Source organism: Somniosus microcephalus, chromosome 1, assembly GCF_052327205.1.
Source record: "Somniosus microcephalus isolate GS21.2 chromosome 1, FLI_Smic_1.0, whole genome shotgun sequence".
Classification (NCBI taxonomy): Eukaryota; Metazoa; Chordata; class Chondrichthyes; order Squaliformes; family Somniosidae; genus Somniosus; species Somniosus microcephalus.
Genome location: NC_140987.1, coordinates 257,081,680 through 257,107,619, shown reverse-complemented (window position 1 = coordinate 257,107,619; position 25,940 = coordinate 257,081,680). Strand labels below are relative to the sequence as shown.

Here is a 25,940-nt window from a genome sequence, read left to right as displayed (position 1 = left end):
AAAGAGCCCCAGCCTGTTCATTCTTTCCTGATGTGTATAACATCTCCGTTCTGAAAAGAAAAAAGATTTGCATTTATATAGCGCCTTTCATGACCACTGGACATCCCAAAGCGCTTTACAGCTAATGAAGTACTTTTGAAGTGTAGTCACTGTTGTAATGTAGGAAATGCGGCAGCCAATTTGCGCACAGCAAGCTCCCACAACCAGATAATCTGTTTTTGTTATGTTGATTGAGGGATAAGTATTGGCCAGGACACTAGGGATAACTCCCTGGCTCCTCTTTGAAATAGTGCCATGGGATCTTTTCCATCCACCTGAGAGATCAGACGGGGCCTTGGTTTAAGGTCTCATCTGAAAGACGGCACCTCCGACAGTGCAGCACTCCCTCAGCACTGCACTGGAATGTCAGCCTAGATTTTTTTTTTTTGCTCAAGTCTCTGGAGTGGGGTCTTGAACCCACAACCTTCTGACTCAAGTGAGTGTGCTACCCACTGAACCACAGCTGACACTGTCAAGGTATCATCCATGTAAATCTTTTCTGCACCTTCTCCAGTGCCTCTTTTTTTGTAATATGGAAACCAGAACGTGCATCGTGCTGCACGTGTGTACTCGAAGTTTGAAGGAATGCGCTCTTTCACTATTACATTGATTTCTATAAATTGCTTTAGCCCTGATTGTATAGTGCTGTAAAGACACATTGCTGCCATGGTTGTAGAATTTGAGCCTTTTAAACAACTGCAAGGAATCTTTGGCTTTGGAAGCCAAAATGTTTCACTCCTCTCCATTCTGCTGGTAGTAGATAAATTGTATTGATACAAAACAATGTAGCCTGTGTTAACAACAACTTGCATTTATATAGTGCTTTTAACGTAGTGAAACATCCCAAGGTGCTTCACAGAAGCGTGATCATTGTTCTCCTGGCTGCTCGCAGCAGTATCCTGGAGATTAATCTTTAATTCCTGGAGAGTCCAGGGCAATCCTGGAGGGTTGGTGACCCCAAGTGTGATACAGTGCACAAGCACAACATGTGACCTCAACAAGAATGACGCACCACCATCGCCGCAGCGCTTCCATTGATGCCATTTTGTACAATTTTGAATAGCTTTCCTATTGGGCAACATTCAGTTGACATTCGGGTGTAGTTGAGACCCGGTTGGCTCATGAATGGTGGTCTGTGCTTGACGGACCAACCACCACAAGGAAAAGCCAAGTTTGTTCTCGTGTTTTTGTTTTTTTTTACAGATAAAAGACACTATTGGCTATGACACACTGGGGCACTGTTTCTTCCTGGAGGATGGCATTGAACAAAGGAATATTCTTTATCACAACCTTGGCCTTGTCACCAAATCTGGGACTCTTCTGCCCACGGACAGGAACGATGTAATGTGCCCCTCGATTCTTAACAATGTTTATGGCAATTACATCCCTGTTCCAGCGACTGACTGCAAGTAAATATTACATTTTTTGGGGCCATGCCCTTTTCTTGTGCGATTTGTTCTGTCAGGAGGAATTATGATTTTTTTTAAATGACACTTTTTAAAAAAAAAAAAAAAAAAAAAAAAACTTTTTTTACAAACAAAAGTGAAGCCAAGATCAGTTAAGCAACTTTGACTGACTAGCGGGAAGCAGAACATAATGGTCGAAAGGGACGCTATTTGCCAGGCTTTTCTGGGTAGTCAGTGGTTGTATGGCTGGGCACATTGAGTACAAAAAATACTCAACTTCCGGGGGTGGAATTCCCTATGGATTTGCGCCCAGAGATGGTGCAATTGGAGCATAAAGCAAATAACCGGGGGGGTAAAAGATCGAGGAAGCTCTGGCGCAAGTCTGTCATGCAAGTAATTACACCACGCCCAAATTTCCTAGCTGTTTCACGCTTGTCTATTGATTCTTGCGCCTAAGTGCATCTTGCCTCGTTATAATGGCTCCGCCACCCCCCCCCCCCCCCCCCGGTTAAAGAGTTGTACATGCAAATATAATGCAATTGCACTGGTTCAAAATGGGTGTAAAATTAAGCCTGGAATATTAGTCACAGCAGCAAACAAAGTCGATTTTAGTGCGCTTTGTTTTTTTGAGCGATTGTATTATTTACCCTCACTGAATCCTGCCCTATATTTTCTGTTTCTTTGAATACAACCGTTCCAGTCGCATTAAAAATTGAAAAGCTTCCCTGATTGTTCTTAAGTGTGCTGTGCCTAATGCGCAGGAAAGATAGTTAGATGACTTCAAATTTTAACTTTCTTACTTTTAAGAAGGAATATGTTGGTGTGAGTTCTGCCCTTTCCTCAAGCCCCCATTATTTGCGCTTGATTACGCCCATGTTCACGTTGTTAATGAGACTGGCAGGAAATTTGGGTGTAAATAGACGTCGGCAGAATGGGTGGAAATTCGGGTGCAACTTCCCAATTAGCCCTGCCCCACAGGAAATTTTGCCCTCTTTCTCCTCCTCCCCTCTGATTTGCAACTTTGTGATCAGCTTACTGATTCGAATGATTTGTAATACTACCCAATTGCACCACTGGTAGGTGAGGTCAGTTGCTAATTTGATAAGAGGCAAAATTCAGCTTGGCCTGGCCAACTGAGTATATTATCTGAAAGCTAATTATTGCACCTAGTTAAGAGTATAATAATCTAAGATGAGATGGGGATTTGGAGACCACAGCTACTTGTTCAATGTTTCAGATCATTCGATTGCACCTATCGGGCAAAGATCAACAACCTTCGGTTGTGTAAATCATTGGACCAATTAGTCATGTCTGAAGGAGCTCGATCTTTGCAGTATATCAATATCCATACTGGGTGTTCCCATGCATTTGCACCTCTGCCACAACAGAACTAAAAAGAAAGGACTAATCGGATAGCTCTTTCAAAGAGCCAGCACAGGCACGATGGGCCAAATGGCCGCCTCCTGTGCTGTATCATTCCAAGCCGGTAACAAAATTATTATTTTTTAAAATTCAGTTACGATGTTCTTCCTTTTTCTGTCAGGGCAGTTTCCACTTTCTGGGTTGCCAATCCCAACAATCACCTCATCAACAATGCAGCGGCAGGCTCGCAGGTGAGTCCTTCTTGACGCCGAGCTAATATTCGCACTCTGTATTTTTCTGTGATGTGGATGGGATCCAGCGGAATTTCCGGGAGGGGGAGGGGAGACAGAGGAAAGGAAACAACCAATATGGTTGCGTAGTGTACAATTTTTGGAATTTGTCTTTAGGAAGCGAGAGATGCTCCAATATAATCAGCAGCCCTGATGGTACATATTGGAGCGGTGCATCTTACGGTTTACGGTGTTAGACTTCTTCCCGCACATTTCAGTTCAAAAAAATTTTTCCCGCCGTATCTTGCTGGGAGTACGAGCTGATAACGGCGTGGCAAGGGCAACGGGGCATCTGGGACCTCAGTGAACGATGGGACCAACGGTCTATCTCTTTAACCAATGAGATTTAAGGATTGAGAAAGAAACAGAAGAACGACAAGAGAAGGAAACATGGTGAATTAGAGTCAAATCAGATACAGAAAGGGATTGAGAGTGGAAAAAAAGACAAAGGAAAAGAATAAAAAAATTAAAATTTGACATTTAAAAAAATCTTCAACAACATTTGATTACCTGAAGGGATGAGATTGAACAGTTTAAGATATTCACTTTCTAGGCTGGAGAGGTTGATTGGCATTACGTTAACAGTTATCACATCATTGAAAGGGTACTTGCCCTCTTAATTATCAGCCCTAACTTTCTGTGGTGAGTTTAATGGGCAATTAATGTGCAAATCGAGCAAGTTGTTAAAGATAACGAGGAGACCAAGGGCGGGATATGGTCTGTGTGAAGGAATCGGCGGAGCGGCGTAAATCGACTGGCTAGTTCTGGAGATTCACAACTCACAGCATATCTCTTCCTCGCCACAAGTTGCTGGACGATTTACATATTAATAACTGTGCGCGCCATTAAACTCGCCATTATTTTGGCAGCAAATTCTGGCCCATGATGTACAAGCAGCAATCAATCTGTCGTTCTCATCATTGAATACCAAGGATCATTTTATGCTCCCAGCACAGAACTGGTAATGCACATCCCAAAATTGAGCATGGAGGTTAGCTTTACTCAGCTCACCTGATTCGCCTGCTTGATATTCAGATTGTACTATTGGAAAACCTCTACGACAATTGCAACCACATGTAACTTTTAAGATTCGGGAACTGTCTGAGATCGGGGATGGATCCTGGGAGGGTCTTCCTGGTTTATAGAACCTAGAAAAAATAAGAATAAGGGATGAGCTGATAAAGGTCTTTAAAATTATGAAGGGCTTTGATAGGGTAGGTGTAGAGAAGATGTTTCCACTTGTGGGAGAGACCAAAACTAGAGATCATAAAAATAAGATAGTCACTAATAAATTCAATAGAGAATTCAGGAGAAACTTCTTTACCCAGAGAGTGGTGAGAATGTGGAACTTGCTACCACAGGGAGTAGTTGAGGTGAATAGCAATGGTGCATTTAAGGGGAAGCTAGATAAGCACATGAGGGAGAAAGGAATAGAAGGATATGCTGATTGGGTTAGATGTAATAGGGTGGGAGGAGGCTTGTGTGGAGCATAAACACCGGCATGGACCATTTGGGCCGAATGGCCTGTTTCTGTGCTGTACATTCTATGGAATTCTACGTACAGGAAACTCTCGTTTAAACGGCACCTAAATATCCGGAATTCTCTATTAACCGGCAAAATTCTCACTCCGAAAACAACACCTCAATAACCGGCAATGTTGCCAAGTCCGAGTCTCCCGCGGTGGCCGAGTTAGTCAGTGGGGGTAGTTCTCCAAACTGCCACTACTCAGCTTCTTGGCGCTGTCGGAAGTCGGAATACCTCAATACCCCTGTAACAGGAATCTGACTCTCCCGCGCTGCCGGTAGTCTCTTCTGATCCGCCATTTTACAGGGGTACTGTGTGTCTCCCACGCTGCTGGTAGTCATTGCATTGCATTACCCTCAACTGGCAGCAATGTACTTAATCAAGCATCTTCCACCATCCATTTAACACAACATTCTGTAGGTGAGTACCCAATTACTGTATACTGCACACTTCTTGTTTTTTTTAATTTTTCTTTGTTAAAAATAGCCTCGGTAGATAACCCTCTCTGTCATCCGGAATTTTTGATCAACCGGCAACACGCCGGTCCCGTCGGTGCCGGGTACCAAAGAGTTTCCTGTAATATGGTTTAGTAATAGTCTGGTTAACACAAAGTAGACTAAATGGATTAGCTGTAAGGATGCTAATGTCTTGTGATTTAAAGCCGTCTGGAGAGGGATCACATGGTCTTGTGATCACCGTATTGTGTATTAGAAAATTGATGATCCCTTCTCCAATGGCACAGTTGGTAAATGCACTGTGGAACAGGCTTGAGGGGCTGAATGGCCTGCTCCTGCGTCTATCTTCCACTGTGGAACTGAGCCATCCAGACCGGGGAAGTCCTGGGTTTAATCTCTGGTCTATGACTTCAGCAGGGACAGCAGATGGGTTTCTACAGTTGGCCTCAAGTTATATAGAGGGGAAAGTCAGCCAGGGTGATAGCTACTTAATGCCTCTCATTGGTTAGTGCTCAGAATTGTATGTCAGGCGAGCAGAGGATCAGGTTGCGCCGGGACGGAGGAGATGATGTGCAAACATGTATGAAATTGAAGGACAGGAAAAGACCTTGTGTATCTCAATACAGACCCTCTCCAGCCCACCTAGAGCCATGTTATCTCCCAGGAGAAGAAAGAAAAACAGGTAAAAACTCAGGCCAATTCGAGGGGAAATAACTGGAAAATTCCTCTCCAACCCCCTGAAGTGATCAAAACTAATCCAGGAGATCACTCTGGCCCTGAATTCCCTGCAGTACCTCCCTTTTGTAAGAGCTAATCTCCACCCCAACCAGAAACGGGTCCAGCTCTCGCTTGAAGGAATTCAGCGAATCGGCTTCCACCGCACAAGCCAGCAGCCTGATCCAGAGATCTGCTATTCTCTGGGAAAAGAACCACCTCCTGACATCCAACTGAGTTCTGCCCTTAGCATAACTTGTAAGCCTGACCTCTGGTCCTCCCTAACCTATTTAGTTGAAAGAGGGATTCGTTAGGAGAGGAAATTGGTGGTGTGCAAGATCTGTTCCTGTTAACTGATGTTGGCGTGTTATTTAGCAGAGAGTTCAGCAAGAGCGGTCTTTAAGAATCCTTTCCTTATTTTAAAAAAAATTGTGAGAAATGCTTAAAAATGTTGATCAGATACATTTTTGTCAATGGCTTCAGTGTTTGGTACAGGAATAAATTCTGCCTTTTTTTCCACCCGTAATCATGCAAGCTCGCTTGTTTTTATTTACATTAGGATACTGGGATATGGTACCTGTTCCATAAAGTTCCCACAGGAGACTCCCATGGCTTGTTCTCTGAAACTAAAGCTGAACTCACTCCACTGGGCACTTTCTACAACAACAGGGTTCACTCCAACTTCAAGGTAAGTGTTCTCCTGAAAAATATCTCAGATTCATAGAATGGTACAGCACAGAAGGAGGCCATTCAGCCCATCGTGCCTGTGCCGGCTCTTTGAAAGAGCTATCCAATTAGACCTGCTCCCCTGCTCTTTCCCCATAGCCCTGCAAATTTCCCCCTTCAAGTATTTATCCAATTCCCTTTTGAAAGTTATTATTGAATCTGCTTCCACCGCCCTTTCAGACCGTGAATTCCAGATCATCATAACTTGCTGTGTTTAAAAAAAAAAGTTTCCTCATGTCACCTCTGGTTCTTTTGCCATTTTAACTCAGAATAGAAGTGAATGGATTTATTTACATATATATTTTTTTTTTCCTGAGATTGACACTCTTCTCACCCACCCCAAACAAGGTTGCCAACTCTGGTTGGATGTATTCCTGGAGTTTGCATCATATGACTTCCTGCCTCCAATCGCTCCGCCCCCACACTCCCGCCATTGGTCACCCAACACGTCCATCCTCACGACGCCCCGCCTTCCCACGGCTAATTGGAAAGCGAAAAGATTCTTCGATATCCAATTGGATGATTCTTGACTGTCAGTCAAACAGCCTTTCCTTCCCCCCCCATCTTCAATATTTTTATCTATCTATATATATAAATCGGTACTTCTGTCTGTCATTCTGTCATTCTGTCTGTCATCGCGTGTGCGTCTGTCGGGCTATGCGCTCGAAAGTTACAGGGCGTACCTACGCGCACGTTACCTCCAAAGAAAGCTTACGCTTCCGAGACGGTTTTAAGCGTTATTTACGTTTCGGCCGGGCTAAAATCGTGCCCGCGGTATCCCAAAAACCTTCAACATTCCGCTGATTAGCATCTCATTATCCGCTCATTAGCGACAGAGTGACCTCGAGCTCGACCAATCGTACGCCGGGTTGCTGGCGTGTGCCGCCGGGCCAATCGGTGCGTGTGTGGCCGGGCCTTATCGTTCTGAACCGAGGTGAGTAGCCGCCATCTTGCTTCCATTCTTTTTCCTGCTTTCTGCGTCTTTCTTTTCAAATATACATTTCCAGCAAAATAAAATTCAATTTATTAAATTCTTTTAAAATAAATCACTCATTTGTAAATATTTTATCTAACCTGAACATTCTTTTTCCTACCTTTGCCCGTTTTTTTCTTAGGCCTCAAAGCCTGCGCCTTTCTTGCCCAGCCAGGCCCGAGCTAGGTAATTGCGCTTCTGCTAAGCTCCTCACCCCCCCCCCCATCCCCCGCCGTGTCACGTTACCCAGGGCAACGGCGTCAGCCACGAGGGTCAGGGTGCGCGCGCAGCAGGAGCAGGTGAGACGCGGCGTCTCTGTTCCGCGCTCGGCGGGGGGGAGGGGGGGGGCGGGGCTCGGCTGCCGGCCGTCTCTCAGAGCCGCAGTCGGCCTCGGCCGGGGGGGGGGGGGGGGGGGGGCGTGGCTCGGCCACCGGCCGTCTCTCAGAGCCGCAATCGGGCTCGGCCGGGGGGGGGGGGGGGGGGGAGGCTCGGAGAGCGGGGCTCTCGGCCAGGGGGGAGGGGGGGGGCGGGGCTCGGAGAGCGGTGCTCTCGGCCGGGGGGGGGGGGCGGGGCTCGGAGAGCGGGGCTCTCGGCCTGGGGCCCCCCGCCCCTTCCCCCCCCGCCCCCCTTCCCCTTCCCGCCCCCCCCATCCCCCCCGCCGCCCCCCCTTCCTTCCCCCCGCCCCCCCTTCCCCTTCCCGCCCCCCCCGCCCCTTTCCCCCCGCCCCTTTCCCCCCTCCCTTCCCCCCCGCCCTCCCTTCCCCCCTTCCCCCCCGCCCTCCCTTCCCCCCCGCCTGCCCCTCCCCCCCGCCCACCCTTCCCCCCCGCCCTCCCTTCCCCCCCCCTCCCTCCCTTCCCCCCCTCCCTCCCTTCCCCCCCCTTCCCCTCCCCTTCCCCCCCCTTCCCCCCGCCCTCTCTTCCCCCCCAGTCTCTCTCTCTCTTCCCCCCAGTCTCTCTCTCTCTTCCCCCCAGTCTCTCTCTCTCTCTTCCCCCCAGTCGCTCTCTCTCTACCCCCCAGTCGCTCTCTCTCTCTCTTCCAACAACAACATGCCCTCGAAAAAGCCTCGGCACCGCCGGGCACTTCAGCTAGTAATTAATAAACAGAAGTGTTCAAAGAAAGTGGGGGGAAATCACACACTTTTATTTAATGCCCCAATGATTTTTCTCTTGGGTGTTGATCGCAGCAGTGTTCTGGAGATTAAGCTTCAATTCCTGGAGACACCAGGCCAAACCTGGAGGGTTGGCAACCCCATCCCTCTTCCCCATTGCAAAGTGCTTTCTGGTTAATGTGTGCCTGCAGCCAAAGCCTGGAGTTTTCTTTAGAGTTTCTGTCTATCACTGAAATAAAGCTACAGGGTATAGAGTGGAGCTCGGTGGTTTAGTGCTACTCATATTGATCTTGGCAAGAACACAAATAAATACATTTGGGCCATGATTTTTTCCAGAGGTAGACCTCTTTAAGTTCTTATCTAAACACGCGGAATATTAAACACAGTGTTCCCACTTACTTTCCTTTTTTATATTCTGTTTTTTTTTGTGTTAATTTGTCTGTTTTCTTCTAACTTTCATTCAATTCCTTTAAGATCTTTGTTCATTTTTCTTTCAGAATTGCAATTTGCAATTTTCTCTCTCTTTTGCTTTTCTTCTGTCTATTTCTCCCTCGAGCCCACCATTTCTTTTCTTCCCGCCCACCCCATTCCCTGTTGCCATACAGCTGAGGTTAGAAGGGAACATTCAGTGGCGCTTTGACCATTTTCTGATGTATCTTTCTCTGCTGTGGCTCCCTCCAGTTAGTCTGTTGTCACAGTGGTAGAATTAGCACGAATTTCTTTAGAGTTAAAACCCCCTTTTCTTTTCCCCAATCTTGCGCCCCCCCTACATTCACATATATCTTTTGGAGAGTTGAGACAACCATCTTCCTAAAGAAAGACTTGCATTTTTACAGTGCCTTTCATGACCTCGGGACATCCCAAAGTGCTTTACAACCAATTATGTCGTTTTTAAAAAAAATTTTTTTTAATAAAAGTGTAGTCACTGTTGTACTGTGGGAAATGCGGCAGCCAATTTTGCGCACTGCAAGGTCCCACAAACAGCAATGAAATAGTAACCAGATCATCTGTTTTATTGATGTTGGTTGAGGGTTAGATATTGGCCAGGACATCAATAGTGAGTAGCTCCCTTTAGAGATCTATCCAGAAGACTGTAGGACTGAACCATTCCAATATGTAAACATTCTGACCATAACGTGACATTTAGTCATGTTACTGAAGACAGCTTATTTTCACACCTTCCCTTCCCCATTTGGGTTTACGATTCACATTTTGGATTGGATGCGTATTGCAGAAACTTCCTTCTGAACAACATCGAAAGACTTCCATGGACATGGTTGTGGATTATGTAATGAGCTGGTTTCTCCTAGAAGTTTTAATCTTGGCATTGTTTTGTAATTCGCATAAGAATAATGTGTAACGTGCTAACTTGATTCTGATTTCCTGTAATGGGTCTTGTTGCTAGGCTGGACTGTTCATTGACAAGGGAGTAAAAATCACCAACGCCAGTGCTGATGACCCAAGGGAGTACCTCTGTTTAGACAACAGTGCGAGGTGAGTGATGGCACTAATCTTTTGGGAAAGGAACCAATTTTCTTCTTTTGATGGGGAAAATGCCATGTCACCATAAACTGAACTCCAGATATAATGTGGTGGAATGGACTTGCATTTCTATAGCGCCTGTCACCACCTCAGGACGTCCCAGAGCTCTTTACAGCCAATGAAGTACTTTTGAAGTGTAGTCACTGTTGTAATATAGGCAATGCGGCAGCCAGTTTGCTCACAGCATGCTCCCACAAATAACAATATGGACCAGATAATCTGTTTTTAGCTATGTTGATTGAGGGATAAATATTGGCCAGGACACCGGGGAGAACTCCCCTGCTCTTCTTCGAAATAGGGCCGTGGGATCTTTTGCATCCCCCTGAGCGGGCAGACGGGGCCTTGGTTTAACGTCTCATCCAAAAGATGGTACCTTTGACAGTGCAGCACTCCCTCAGTACTGCACTGGGAGTGTCAGCCTAGATTTTGTGCTCGGGTCTCTGGAGTGGGACTTCCTGACTCTGAGCCACAGCTAGCTTTGTAACACAGATTGCTTCTCTCAGTAAATGCCTTTCTTGTCTGTGGAGCTCATTATGACTTTGTTTAGCTTCATGAGATTCCTGTGGTGCTGTCAGGTGACACTAAGTTACATGCCGTAATGGTGTCAATAAGACGAGATTGGTTAGCTACGATTAAAGGTCATTTGGCCAATTGAAGCACATCCCTCCAGTACCCTAACTCTCCCCCATCACTGCATCCAACTTTTCTCTCGTAATGGAAGAAATGATCTATGGTAGAACTCCAGTAATTCTATATTTGGTAAATTTTCACTAACTTTTAAGCTTTTGCCCGTTGTGTTAGGTTCCGTCCTCACCAAGACGCGGATCCACAGAAGCCACGTGTCGCCGCCCTCATTGATCGATTGATAGCATTCAAAAACAATGACCACGGAGCCTGGGTCCGAGGAGGAGACATCGTATTCCAGAACTCTGGGTAGGTGATATTCCAAGGTGTCATTTTTAGTAGGCTTGAAAGGAGGCTTGAGGTCTTTATATAGAATTAACAGCACAGAAACTGGCCATTAAGCCTATTTGCTGGTGTTTATGCTTCTCTCCCACACGAGCTCCCTCCCACCCCTACTTCATCTCACCCTGTCAACATATCCTTCTATTCCTTTCTCCCTCCTATGTTTGTCAAGCTTCCCCTTAAATGCATCTATGCTATTCACCTCAACTGCTCCATGTGGTAGCGAGTTTCACATTCTCACCAATCTCTGAGGCCTTATAAGGTGACAACATGGTCAGACCCTCGACAGCCTGTCTCTATTTATTTTCACATTTTTCTTGCGTTCCTTGACTGAACAGGGAAGGCACAGAACTGCTTTCCAGGGTTCTACCAATCCTGGGATGCAGCCGAAAGCAAAGTCCCTCTCCCACTCACCAATGAGCCCAAACCTGTCCTCGTCCAATGCATATACACGACAACTTGCATCTCACCTTTTAATGTAGACAAATGTCCCAAGGCGTTTGCTTCATAGTGACGTAATCAAACAAAGATGGACATCGAGCCAAAGAAGGAGCTATCAGGAGGGGTGTCCAAAAGCTTGGTCAAAGAGGTGGATTTTAATAAGGGTGTTAAAGGAGAGGCGGAGAAGTTTAAGGAGGGAATTCCAGAGTGGGGCCGAGAAGGTTGAAGGATTGTCTGCCAATTGTGGGGCAAAAAGGGAGGGTGGGGGGTTGGAAGATGCGCGAAAGGCCAGAGTCAGAGGAACAGAGTTCTGGTGGGGTTTTTTGGGCTGGATGAGGTTACAGAGATGGGGAGGGGCGAAGGGATTTTAAAATAAGAATGACCATTTTAAATTGGTGTATTGGGAGCCAATGTTCGTCACCAAGCACAGGGGTGATAAAGAAAAGAAAAAGAAAGACTTGCATTTATATAGCACCTTTCACGACTTCAGGACGTCCCAAAGTGCTTTACAGCCGATGAAGTACTTTTGCAATGTAGTCACCATTGTAATGTTATGATGGGTGAGTGGGACTTCTCCTGTGGGATTGGGCACGGGCAGCAGAGCTTTGGATGAGCTGAAGTTTATGAAGGGTGGTAGATGGGAGGCCGGCCAGGAGAGTGTTGGAATAGTCAAGTCTGGAGGCGACAAAAGACATGGATGAGGGTTTCATACAGGTCACTTAAGCCAGACCGGGTAAGGATGGCAGGTTTCCTTCTCTAATAGACATTAGTGAACCAGTTGGGTTTTTCCAAAAATCCAACAGCTTCATGGTCACATTAACTGATACCACATTATTTCTTTAAACTGATAGTCAAATTCTTAAACTGGCATGGTGGGATTTGAGTTCTTGTTCCCTGGATTATTAGTCCATGCTCTGGGTTACTAGTCCAGTAACATAACCAGTACACTACTGTACTCCTAATAGAAGCTTTTTAATATTGTGTCTCGCCTTGTTTGAAGGCAGCTGACAAATGCAGCTTTAATCTTTTAGACTGCCCACAAGCTCATGGAGATGACATTAGCAGAACTACCTTAATGTTGTGTTAGTTCTGTCCAAACTGCATACGACAACTTGCATTTATATAGCGCCTTTAACCTAGTCAAATGTCCCAAGGCGCTTCACAGAAGCGATTATCAAACAAAATTTGACACCGAGCCACATAAGGAGATATTAGGACAGGTGGCCACAAGCTTGGTCAAAGAGGTAGGTTTTAGGGAGCGTCTTAAAGGAGGAGACAGAGGTGGAGAGGTTTAAGGAAGGAATTCCAGAGCTTAGGGCCTTGGCAGCTGAAGGGATGGCTGTCAATGGTGGAGCGATGGAAATGGGGGATGGTCACTAATCTGAATGAAACAAATCGGGGGTGAACAAGGGTTACGCCCCCAGTGAAACTTGCACACTTTGCCTGTTTATAATTTTTCTTTTTCTTTTTCAGGTTTTCTGACAATGGAATTGGATTGTCGTTTGCTAGGTAAGCGTGGCGGTCTTGTAAGTGTATTGAAATATGCATTCTAGAAATACGCAGCGAGAGAAAAGCAGAGGTTAACATTTCAGCTATCGCACTTTGTCAGAGCTCAGTTTCTTTCCCCTTTGTGAATGTGGACTGACCTGTTGAGAGCTCACAGCACCTGCAGTTTTTTTTAATTCATAAATTACAGTCCACGCTTATCCCAGACAGCGGCCTATAATCGGGTGTGCAGCACAGACCGTTTGCCATCACCATAGGCGCCAATTACCAAGGCGGCCGTATTAAACACGTTGATTATTTCGGGCGGTTCGCATTTAAAACGCACAAATGCAGAAGTCAAGGTGCGCTATTCAATGTTGTTCCTGTTGTGGAAATTGCAAGCACTGTTGACTGCTGATGTGCCAAATAACTGCCCGAATCCGAAGTTAAAGCTTAAGACTGAAGCCTTTTATTAAATAAGAATCATGGCAGAGTTAACAGAGTCCATCATCGACCGAGCCCTTGGTAGAACATACCAGAAGAGGGGCGGGGCCAGGGAGGAGCATTAGTGGTTCCCCCTAGTGGAACATTCCAGACATTACAAGTGCAAGTACAAATATCAGAACACAGTTATTTCATCACATTCACCCCCTGCTATAGATTCAGTCTGTCAGGTGGTCTGATAATCCTCTGGGAACGACGTAACTCTTGCTGAGGCTCCTCCCGGAGTACTAACTCCGGTTCATTCGAATTCCCAGAATCATCAGTATTTTCCACACTGAGGGTTTGTGTCTCTGAAGGTCCAATACCACGATTGAAAACTCTACTCTCAGAGTCGAACTCTTTTCGAGCTCCAGCAGGTGCAAGATCTTTAATAGAGTCCGTATCCTCTCGCCCATCCGAATATTGAATATACGCATACTGGGGATTAGCATGGAGGAGTTGTACTTCCTCCACCAGTGCATCAGTCTTGTGGCCTCTCACATGTCTGCGCAACAACACAGGGCCCGTGGTCGTCAACCATGTGGGTAACGATACTCCATTAGTAGCTTTTCTTGGAAAACGAAACATCCTTTCATGAGGGGTGGCATTCGTCGCTGTACACAAAAGAGACCTTATGGAATGCAGCACGTCTGGCAGAACATCCTGCCAGCGAGAGGTCGGCAGGCCTCGTGACTTCAGAGACAGTACGATAGCCTTCCACACTGTCGCATTTTCTTTCTCGACCTGCCCATTACCACGAGGGTTATAGCTGGTAGTTCTACTCGTTGCAATCCCCTTCGATAGCAAAAACTGTCGTAATTCTTCGCTCATAAAGGAAGAACCCCTATCACTATGTATATAGTTAGGCATGCCGAACAAGGAAAACAGTTGGCAGAGGCATTTAATTACAACAGCACTAGTCACATCCGGACAGGGGATAACAAAAGGGAACCGAGAGTACTCGTCTATAATATTAAGAAAATAGACATTACGGTCGCTCGATGGAAGGGGACCTTTAAAATCGAGACTCAAACGCTCAAATGGTCGAGTTGCTTTAATAAGATGAGCTGGCTCGGACAGCTTATAGAAGCGGGGTTTGCATTCAGCACAAACATGACAGGTTCTGGTCATTGTCCGGACCTCCTCAATAGAGTAGGGTAGATTGTGGGACTTAATGAAGTGGTTCATTCTGGTAACCCCAGGGTGGCAGAGTGCGTCGTGGAGACTTTGAAGCTTATCTGTACCTAGACTAGCACATACTCCTCGTGACAAAGCATCCGATGGCTCATTAAATACTCCAGGCCTGTACTGAATATCATAGTCATATGTTGACAGTTCTATTCGCCATCTTAAAATCTTATCATTTTTGATCTTGCCTCTCTGCTTAGTGTTGAACATAAAGGCCACAGATCGCTGGTCAGTAATGAGCGTAAAACGTTGGCCAGCGAGATAATGTCTCCAATACCTGACTGCTTCAATAATTGCCTGTGCCTCCTTTTCCACTGAAGAATGTCAAACTTCTGGTCCTTGCAATGTACGAGAGAAGAAGGCTACTGGTCTACCAGCTTGGTTAAGAGTTGCTGCCAACGCAAAATCAGATGCATCACTTTCCACTTGAAATGGGATCTTCTCATCCACAGCACATACCACTACCTTCTCAATGTCCCGTTTGATATTAAGGAAAGCCTCCTGAGCTTCCGCCGATAGCGGAAAAGACGTCGACTTAATAAGAGGTCGGACTTTATCTGAGTAGCTAGCCACCCACTGGGCATAGTACGAGAAGAATCCCAGACACCTTCTTAAGGCTTTTACAGTGTGAGGTAAAGGTAATTCCTTAAGTGGGCGTAATCTTTCAGGGTCTGGCCCGATTACCCCATTCTCCACAACGCAACCAAGAATACACAAACGTGTAGTATTGAAGGTACACTTGTTTTCGTTGTAGGTCAGGTTAAACCTCTTTGCAGTCTCTAGGAACTTCGCGAGATTTTGATCATGCTCCCGTTGGTCACGCCCACAGATGGTAACATTGTCCAGGTACGGGAATGTTGCTTCCAACGCGTATTCATCCACCATACGATCCATCTCCCGTTGGAAGACGGATACCCCATTCGTCACTCCAAAGGGCACCCGAAGGAATTGGAACAGGCGCCCATTAGCTTCAAAGGCCGTATAAGGTCGGTCTTCTATTTTGATGGGGAGTTGATGGTAGGCAGACTTTAAATCAATGGTGGAGAACACGCGGTACTGAGCTATCTGGTTCACCATCTCAGAAATACGAGGCAAAGGATAGGTGTCTAATTGGGTATACAAGTTTATAGTCTGGCTATAATCGACCACAAGTCTTTTCTTCTCATTAGTTTTAACCACCACCACCTGGGCACGCCACGGGCTACCACTGTGTTCGATGATTCCCTCCCGTTGAAGCCTTTCCACTTCCTCTTTTATAAATGTTTTATCTTCTGAACTATACCGTCGACTCTTAGTCGCTATAGGTCTACAATTAGGAGCAAGGTTCGCAAACAAAGGCGGGCTTACGTTTAAAGTAGAAAGGCCGCAGACTGTGAGCGGAGGCTGGGATCCACCATACTTAAGGGTAATGCTCTCATGCTGACACTGGAAGTCCAAGCCTAATATTAAGTTCACACACAACTGAGGTAATATGAGGAGTTTAAAATCCTTATACTCCGTATCCTTAACGGTCAATGTGACTTTACAATATCCAGTTACCTCCGAAGTAAGGGATTTGGACGCCATCACAATTTCACTTCGAGTAGGATACACCTTCAATGAACAGGAGTTAACAAGGTTGGGGTGTATAAAACTTTCAGTACTGCCACAGTCTATCAAACACCCAGTAGGACGACCATTAATCTTAATGTCCATCATAGATTTTGACAAGGAACACGGTATGGTCTGGTCAACCATAGCCGAGGCTAGAGTAAAACGATAGGCGGCAGCAGGGAAGACATCGGGTACAGGATTACCCTTACACACTTTACTGAAATGTCCCCGTTTCTTACATTTAAAACAGGTAGCCTCTCTGGCTGGGCAACTTTGCCTGGGGTGTTTAGATTGGCCACAAAAATAACACTTAGACCCATGGGGCACAGCCGCAACAATAGGATTAAGTGGGGGCTCCATTGGTGTTATGGATGCCTCCATACTCGGAACACACGAGGCTGAGAGAGATGCATGGGCTGATGCATACACTTCTGAATTCTTCTGGGCTACATCTAACGATTGAGCAGCAGCGACAACCATTTTTAAAACTAACGAGTCGTTCTCGAGGAGTCTCTGTCTAATATAATTAGATCGGAGGCCAGATATGAAAGAATCGCGGATGGCTTCTTCCTGATACACTATGGCAGAGACAGCCTTGTAGTTGCAACCCTTAGCCAAAGCCTTAAGGTCCTGCAGGAAATCGTCCAGAGATTCCTCGGGTAATTGCCTGCGAGTAGACAGGAGATATCTGGCGTATACTTCGTTAACCAACTTAAGGTACTGGGCTTTAAGAGCTGCGAGGGCCTCTTCATATGTAGTAATATCTTCAATTATAGAGTAAGTTTGATGACTTACCAAGTTGGTTAGAAGACCCAACTTGTTAACTGTCGGATCGGTCGATGATGCGATGAAGTGTTCAAAACATCGGAGCCAATGCGTAAATTTCTTCGACGCATCTGCCGAATGGGGATCGATATCCAGACGCTCTGGTTTCAAAAATCGATCCATCTTCCAAAAGTAGTTATTTAATAAAATTGATGTGCCAAATAACTGCCCGAATCCGAAGTTAAAGCTTAAGACTGAAGCCTTTTATTAAATAAGAATCATGGCAGAGTTAACAGAGTCCATCATCGACCGAGCCCTTGGTAGAACATACCAGAAGAGGGGCGGGGCCAGGGAGGAGCATTAGTGGTTCCCCCTAGTGGAACATTCCAGACATTACAAGTGCAAGTACAAATATCAGAACACAGTTATTTCATCACAACTGCTTAAGGAGTTAAGTTGTTTCTTAAGGAATCAGCAACGTTTCACACTGCGTAATTGTAGAAACGGGCTCCCCTCTGGAACCAAAGGTCGTCTTTCAGTAAGTTCATGTTTGTCGGCCTTTCTGCAGAAACCTACTCTGGCGCCCATTGAACATATTAATACTGTCGGTTTCTGTGGGATTCGTATAACTTCAAGTCTATTACGGTTGTTATGTCCGTGTATCTTAATGTTGTGTCCTTCAATAATCAGACAATAGACTGCAGGGAACGATTCAACAGGTGTTTACTGAATGAGGGTTACTCTAGAACTAAGTGTACAGATCACTACTCAGGGTTTATATACAGGTGTGGTCACTGCCGGTACTACAGTATACAGGAGCTGTAAAAAGTAGTTCTCTCCCTTAAGGTATATATACATTACATACATTACAATTCCTCCCCTTTTAGATTAACAGTACCATAATACTCTTAACAATTAACATTTTTAATATACAGTGTTATATGAAAATAGTCCATTCATATATTCAGTCTCTGGGGAGGCTTCCTGATTCTTTCTGGATAACGCCTTTCCCGAGTGTCTCGCTCTTGGTGCGGAGGCGATTCTAGCACCCTGTCGTCAGTTGATTCATCAGCTACCAATGCTATTGTTTCTGAGGTAGATGCGACCTGTACGTCGGGTTCCTCACCAGGTACGTATGGCCAAGACATGGGGTTGACTCGTTCCTGTGACTCTAGGATCTGGTCAGCATGGCATCTCACAATGTTCTCCCCAACAGCCACTGTGTACATTAGTGGCCGCTGCCGTGTGCATATCGTTCCTGGTTGCCATTTCTCTGTTCGGTAGTCGCGGGCCAAGACTGGTTGCCCTACATTGAAGCTCCTTGTCGGCTTCTCATTGATGTGCTGGAATTGCTTACTCTCAACATCTCTTCGTACATTTGGTCTGAGCAAATCCAGACGAGATCTCAACCTTCGGTTAAAGAACATCATGGCCGGGGCCTGGTTGGTGACTGCATGTGTCGCATTTCTGTAGGCTAACAGGAAATTGTCCACCTTATGCTGCAGTGGAATGTCGTCATCGCACATGGCCTTTACTGCTTTTTTAAAGGTTTGTACGAACCTCTCAGCCAATCCATTTGTGGCTGGATGATACGGGGCGGATGTGTAATGCCTTACCCCATTCCTTTTCATAAATCTTAGAAACTCTTCGGACACAAACTGTGGTCCGTTATCAGAGCAAATCTGCTCTGGCAAGCCGTTCCTGGCAAAAATGGTCCGTAGGACTGCAATAGTTTTCTCCGTGGTTGTGGAGGACATTTTGATCACCTCAGGCCATTTCGAGTGCGCATCCACGGCTATTAAAAACATTGAGTCCATGAATGGACCAGCAAAATCAATATGCACCCATTGCCATGGAGATGAGGGCCACTCCCATGGGTGTAGAGGGGCATGTGGTGGTGCATTTTGGACCTTCTGGCATCCTGAGCAGCTCTTTGTCAGGTCCTCGATTTGCTGATCGATCCCCGGCCACCACACATAAGCCCTAGCAAGGCTTTTCATTTTCACCCCTCCCAGATGACCTTCGTGAAGCTCATTGAGCACTCTCTCCCTTAACTTGGGTGGAATTACCACTCGGGATCCACACATCAAGGTCCCCTGGCATACTGACAGCTGTTCTCTTCTGGATGAGAATGCTGGCAACAGTGAGTCGCCATCTGCTGGCCATCCCTTCACCGTCAAATCATATACCCGAGACAGTGTCGGGTCATTTCGGGTCTCCTTCTCTATACCAGCGTTAGTTACTGGCAAGCATTCAATTATAGTCGAATGAAATATTTCGACAGGGTCCACTGCTGGTGCTTCCTCCGCAGTAGGCAGTGGCAGGCGTGATAGCCCATCAGCGTTTCCATGCTGTTTCATGCCCTTATACTCGATTTCATATTGGTGCGCCCCTAGAAAAAGGGACCATCTTTGTAGCCGTTGTGCAGTCATCACTGGAACGCCCTTCTTTGGATTAAAGATGGAGACAAGTGGTTGGTGGTCAGTCAGCAAGGTGAACTTCTGCCCGTGCAGATAGTGATTGAACTTTTTCACTCCCCACACTAGGCTGAGGGCCTCCCTGTCAATCTGGGCATAGTTACGCTCGGCTGAGGTGAGTGACCGAGACGCAAAGGCTACTGGCCTCTCCGAGCCGTCCGGGAATTTGTGTGACCGCACCGCTCCAATGCCATAGGGTGATGCATCACACGCCAACCGAATTGGTAGTGCTGGGTTGAAATGAGCCAACACCTCTTTTGATGTGATCAATGCTTTGCTCTTCTGGAAAGCTCGTTTACATTCGTCACTCCACTTCCATGGTACCCCCGTTTGCAGTAGGGTGTTCAGTGGGTGTAGTACGGTAGACAAATTCGGCAAGAACTTATGGTAGTAGTTCACCAGCCCGAGGAACGACCTCAGTTGTGACACATTTTCCGGTGCTGGAGCCTTGACTACTGCCTCAATCTTTTCAGGGGACTTATGTAACCCCTCTTTATCAATAACGTGGCCACAATACGAGATATGCTTCTGGAAAAACTCGCATTTGTGGCGATTAGCTCGGAGCCCATATTCCTTCAATCTAGTGAGCACCTGCTCCAGGCTGGCGAGGTGATCACTGTCATTTTCGCCCGTGACCAGGATGTCGTCCAAATAACACTGGGTCCCTGGAATCCCTTGCAGGACTTGTTCCATTGCCCTTTGCCAAATAGCCGGAGTTAATGCTACCCCGAACACCAGCCGGTTGTATTGGTAGAGACCTTTATGAGTGTTGATCGTGAGGTACTGTTTCGAGGCTTCTTCTACCTCCATTTACAGGTACGCCTGGGCCAGATCAATCTTAGTGAAGCGTTTCCCTCCAGATAGCGAGGCGAAAATATCTTCAATCCGCGGAAGCAGATATTGTACAGTGTGAAGGACTGGGTTCACTGTCACCTTAAAACCCCCACAGATGCGAACCTTCTTTGGTTCCCCAGGCGTATTACTCAACGACCTCTTCATTACAGGAATGATGGGTGTAGCCCACTCGTTCCAGTCCACTTTGGACAGTACTCCTGAACGTTCCAAACCTTCCAGCTCTGCTTCGACGGCTGGGCGGATCGCATAAGGTACCGGCTGGCCTTAAAAAAAAAAAAAAACTTTGGGCTTGCATTTTCCTCTATTTTGATCGTCGCTGTTATGCCTTTTAGTGTTCCGAGTCCCTGCTGGAACACTTCTTGTGCGTCAGTTAGCATTTTTGACAGTCGTCCAGGTGTGACGTCGTCATCCTTTTTGGCATCTACAGTCAGTGCTTGTATGGAATGCCAATCTAGCTGTATCTTCCGGATCCATTCACGTCCTACTAGTGGTGGTCCTCCATCTGGCAATACATATAGGTCCATTTTTGGTGTTTCCTTGCCGTTATATATAACATTCACCCTTATTTTTCCTTTGGGGTAGACTTTTTGCCCCGTGTACGTCTTCAAGACAATCTTTGTATCTCTCAAGGGTATATGTGAGAATAGCCACTTGTAGTCCCTTCGGTTTATGACTGTTAGGGCTGATCCTGTGTCCAATTCCATTTTCACTTGGACTCCTGCTATCTTGAGCGTGACCCAGATAGTTTGGTGATCCTCCGTTTTGATCACATTATGTAGTTTCAGACAACCCAGCTCCTTGCTTCCGGAGTCTGTATCACTCTTCTGTTCATCTGAACTACTCTCCGTCACCTTATGTACCTTCTTGTACTTCTCCTGTGGAGATTTCTTGCTGCTGGTTTTCTTTCCCGACCTGCAGACTCTTGCTATGTGTCCTACTTTTCCACACTGTCTGCACACTTTGTCCTTGAACCAGCAATCATTATGGTCGTGTGTTGTTCTGCCGCAGCGATAGCACTTCACTGTTCCGTATGACGTTTCATTTGTGCCATATTCTTGCGGTCTCCGTTGTATCTCTGCAGCGCCCCGTGCTGCTGCTTCGTGTGATACTGCAATGCTGAAAGCCTTGTCCAGCGTAAGATCCTTTTCTGATAGAAGCCGTTTCTGGGTTCCTTCACTTTGAAGCCCACACACAAACTTGTCCCTTAAAGTATCTGCTAGTCCCGTTCCAAACTGGCAGTGTTTCGATAGCTTGCGCAGTTCCGTCAAATACTCAGCATTACTTTCATCTTTTTGCTGGTTCCTTTTGTGAAACTTAAATCTTTCTGCTATCAGCAGTGGTGTGGGGTTTAAGTGGTCCTGTAGGATTGACACTATGTTTTCAAAATCCTTTTCTACTGGCTTCTCTGGGGTTACTAGGTTTCGTAATAAGCCATACGTTTTTGCACCCATTGAATTCAACAATACCAGCGCTTTCTTGTCATCTGGCACTTCATTCGCCTTGCAGTATACTTCTATGCGTTCGACATATGTCGTCCAATCTTCGACTTCATTGTCGAACGCTGTGATACTGCCACTCTTCGGCATTTTTGGGTGTGGTTAGACTGGCTTAAAATGGCGTCTCCCGCGCTTTCCTTTCTTCCCCGCTGCGGCTTAAAATGGCGTCTCCCGCGCTGCTGCCAACGCCGCTCTCGGCGGTCCTCGTGGCAAATGACGATGCCCTGTGGGTTTCGTGCGCTGCTCCTGCGCTGCTGCCAACGCCGCGCTCTGCGGTCCTCGTGGCAATGGCAGCGCCTCGCGTTTTCCTGCGTGCCTCTCTCCCCTGTTGACGCTGCTCAGCCCTTGACCACCGGCTGCGCTCTGCTCTCTCTCGTCTCTTTCCCCCGTTGACGCCGCTCGGTCCTGAACACCGGCTGCGCTCTGCCCTCTCTCTCCCCCGTCGACGCTGCTCGGCCTTTTTCTGTGCCGCTCGGTCGGCTCTAGCCCGCCGTTGTCCGGGAAGGGTCTGCGCAGTACCTGTTGCCAGCCCGTTTTGTTGGACCACCGTGACTGGAAAGCCAAGCCTGGCTCTCGACAGCATCCCCTGCGATGCTCAAATCTCCGCTGGATGACTGGGCGGTTGCCCGTGGTCGACGCCCGTGCTTCTGGACTCGACCTTCTTCCACTGTTCTCCAGGAGCGAATCCCTGGGAGGTGATGCAGAGTTGCATGTAGGTTCGAATCTGCGTCGTCGCCAATGTTATGTCCGTGTATCTTAATGTTGTGTCCTTCAATAATCAGACAACAGACTGCAGGGAACGATTCAACAGGTGTTTACTGAATGAGGGTTACTCTAGAACTAAGTGTACAGATCACTACTCAGGGTTTATATACAGGTGTGGTCACTGCCGGTACTACAGTATACAGGAGCTGTAAAAAGTAGTTCTCTCCCTTAAGGTATATATACATTACATACATTACAATTGTGACTAAAGAAGTTTCGCTAGGAACCATACTTAAGTCCTGGTATAGTAACCTGGAACTACCCTCTTTACACAAAGAGGAGTGGAAATCTGCAACTCTGTTTCCCCAAAGAGTTGTTGAGGCTGGGGGCCAATTGAAAATTTCCAAACTGTCAGGCAAAAGTATTAAGAGTTACGAAACCAAGGTGGGTAGATAGAGTTGAGATACAGATCAGCCATTGAATCATATAACACAGAAGGAGGTCAGAAGGAGGCCATTCGGCCCATCGAGTCTGTGCGGCTCTTTTGAAGAGCAATCTAGTTGGTCTCACGCCCCCGCTCTTTCTTCATATCCCTGCAATTTTTTCCCCTTCAAGTATTTATCCAATTCCCTTTTGAAGGCTACTGTTGAATCTGTATCCATCGCTCTATCAGGCAGTGCATTCCAAATCCTAACCACTCGTTGCATAAAAAAGGTTTTTCCTCGTGTCGCCTCTGGTTCTTTTGCCAGTCACCTTAAGCCTGTGCCCTCTGGTTATCGACCCTTCAGTCATTGGAAACAGTTTCTGATAATTTACTCTATCTAAATCCTTCATGATTTTAAACACGCCATGATCTACTTGAATAGCAGAATAGGCTCGCGGGGCTGAATGGCCTCCTGTTCCTATGCACCTTGGCCATGCTACACCGGCCATCGCGTATAGCAGGCAAATCTTGTTTGCACGATCGCATCTGCTATAAACAGTGGGGACTGCATGCTAATTATTTTAGGAACAGGAAAATGCTGTTTGTTCTTTCTGGATTGGTCAATCCTACCTACCTACCTTCTCTTCATGTCCCTTTGTACTGGATAATTAACCCTTTTACATGTTATGCATGGGATTTTGTGTTAAACTGACAAAAGAATTGAAAGGCTTATGTTCTCCTCTGGTTTCTAACAAGCAACTGTTTCTACACAGTGACGGAAGCTTCCCAAAGGATGAAGGTTCAAGTCAAGAAATCTCGGAATCCTTGTTTGTTGGAGAAAGCAAGAATTGTGGATCTCAAGGAGGCCAAAACAAATACTGGGGTGTCGGTGGGGTAGATGGGAAAAATCGCACTCTACCAAGAGACAAGTAAGGCTCTCCGATTAACTTCTGAGCCCTATGGGCATTATCTTGTTATGTAAATACTGCTAATATATGACACAACAGATCTAGGCTTGCATTCCCTGGAATATAGAAGGTTAAGGGGTGATTTGATTGATTAACGTTTTTAGGATTTTGAAAGCAATTGATGGGGTAGATAGAGAAACTTTTTCCATTGGTGGGGGGAGTTTAGGACAAGGAGGAAATGACCTTAAAATCAGAGCCAGGCCATTCAGGAGAGACATTAGGAAACACTTCCTCACGCAAAGGGTGGTAGAAGTGTGGAACTCTCTCCCACAAAAAGCAGTAGATGCTGGGCCAATTAATCATTTTAAATCTGAGATTGATTGATTTTTGCTAGCCAAGCATATAAAAGGAGATGGAGCCAAGGTGGGTGGATGGAGTTAGGTTGCAGATCAGCCACGATCCCATTGAATGGCGGAACAGGTTTGAGATTCTGAATAGCCTCCTCCTGTTCCCATGTTGTGTAGTGGAATTAATGTTTAAGAGTTATGATCTCTCCTGTATGGTGCTGACATTTTGTGACGTTCTTAGAAATGCCCAAGCGAAAAATCCCAAAGCTTCTCCCCAGGCCCTGACTAACATACAAAAAAAAGAAGCCTGTCCCAACCTGGCATGGTGTAACTTCCGCATGCCATTGCGCCCCCATTTTCAACATGCTACCGCCAATATCATGCCTGCTAATGCTCTCAACTATTTTTTTTTTAATGACCCATTTTATCAAAAGCTCCACTTAAAAAGTAAACCACAGCTACCTTGTGCAACCTATCTATTCCCTTAGTTACTTCATTAAAATAGTCTTCATTTATCAACCTTCTTCAGTTTGTATACAGATACTATCTCCGTTCCTCTCGCAGTGTAATCGCTGAATCACTATCTGTTATCTCTTGCGTCTCCTTCCATAGCCCATGGAAATCGTGTTTCTTTCAGTTCTTTAAAGACGCAGTAGTTTGCTTGCAAATTTTAACGAACAGATATCAACCCTTTCATTGAAGATTTCATCCTTAGTTTTTCTTCCTCCTTTGATATACTTGGGCTCTCTCTGCACTTACTAACAAATACAGGTTCCACATTTCTGTCGCAAAAATTATTACCTGTAAACTTTTTAAAAATCTCTGCTGCTGCCCATGTCCTGACTCGCACCAAGTCCCGTTCACCCATCACCCCTGTGCTCGCTGACCGACATTGACTCCCGGTTAAGCAACGCCTCAATTTTAAAATTCTCATCCTTGTCTTCAAATCCCTCCATGGCCTCGCCCCTCCCTATCTCTGTAATCTCCTCCAGCCCTACAACCCTCGGATATATCTGCGCTCCTCCAATTCTGGCCTCTTGAGCAGCCCCGATTTTAATCGTTCCACCATTGGCAGCCGTGCCTTCAGCTGCCTGGGCCCTAAACTCTGGAATTCCCTTCCTAAACCTCTCCGCCTCTCTACCTCTCTCCTCCTTTAAGACGATCCTTAAGAAACGACCTCTTTGACCAAGCTTTTGGTCACCTGTCCTAATATCTCCTTATTGTTTTGTTTACTAACGCTCCTGTGAAGCGCCTTGGGACGTTTTACTATGTTAAAGGTGCTATATAAATACAAGATGTTGTTGTCTATGTGGAGAAGTTTTATTTGTCTTTTTCTTGTGGCTTTAAAACAGGACTTTCCCCATTCGGGGATTTCAGATTTATGATGGGCCTATTCACGTCACCAAGACAACCTTCCGAAACTATATGGCAACTCCAGTCCGATTCACCAGCGCTGTAGGATTCTTTCTGAAGAACCCATGGCAACTGACTCCCAAGAACAATTTCTCTCTGGTGAAGTTTGGCAGAGATGTATGTCCATCTTGTTATTTGCTGTATTGAAATACTCGTGCATGGTGTAAAATTCTTTAGAATATTGGAGAATATTATAACTATTATAAGTCAGATTACCAGACCATAACTTTACAAACAACAACTTGCATTTATAC

General features: G+C 46.1%; 1 protein-coding gene across 4 annotated transcripts in view; it reads left to right on the top strand.

The window, feature by feature from the left end:
- Nucleotides 1-73: 73 nt before the first annotated feature.
- LOC147124739 (cell surface hyaluronidase-like) overlaps nt 74-25,940 on the top strand; it is a 79,577-nt gene continuing 53,710 nt past the window's right edge. Inside the window, exons 1-8 of one of the 4 annotated variants that reach the window (XM_085992428.1) lie at nt 74-1,448; nt 2,989-3,058; nt 6,351-6,479; nt 10,004-10,092; nt 10,942-11,073; nt 13,021-13,056; nt 23,792-23,947; nt 25,626-25,803. In XM_085992428.1, coding sequence (XP_085848554.1) covers nt 1,384-1,448; nt 2,989-3,058; nt 6,351-6,479; nt 10,004-10,092; nt 10,942-11,073; nt 13,021-13,056; nt 23,792-23,947; nt 25,626-25,803 — 855 coding nt within the window. In that variant the 5' untranslated portion in view covers nt 74-1,383. The remainder of the gene's footprint in view (nt 1,449-2,988; nt 3,059-6,350; nt 6,480-10,003; nt 10,093-10,941; nt 11,074-13,020; nt 13,057-23,791; nt 23,948-25,625; nt 25,804-25,940) is intronic. The other 3 variants (XM_085992398.1, XM_085992407.1, XM_085992417.1) reach the window with 3 other exon arrangements.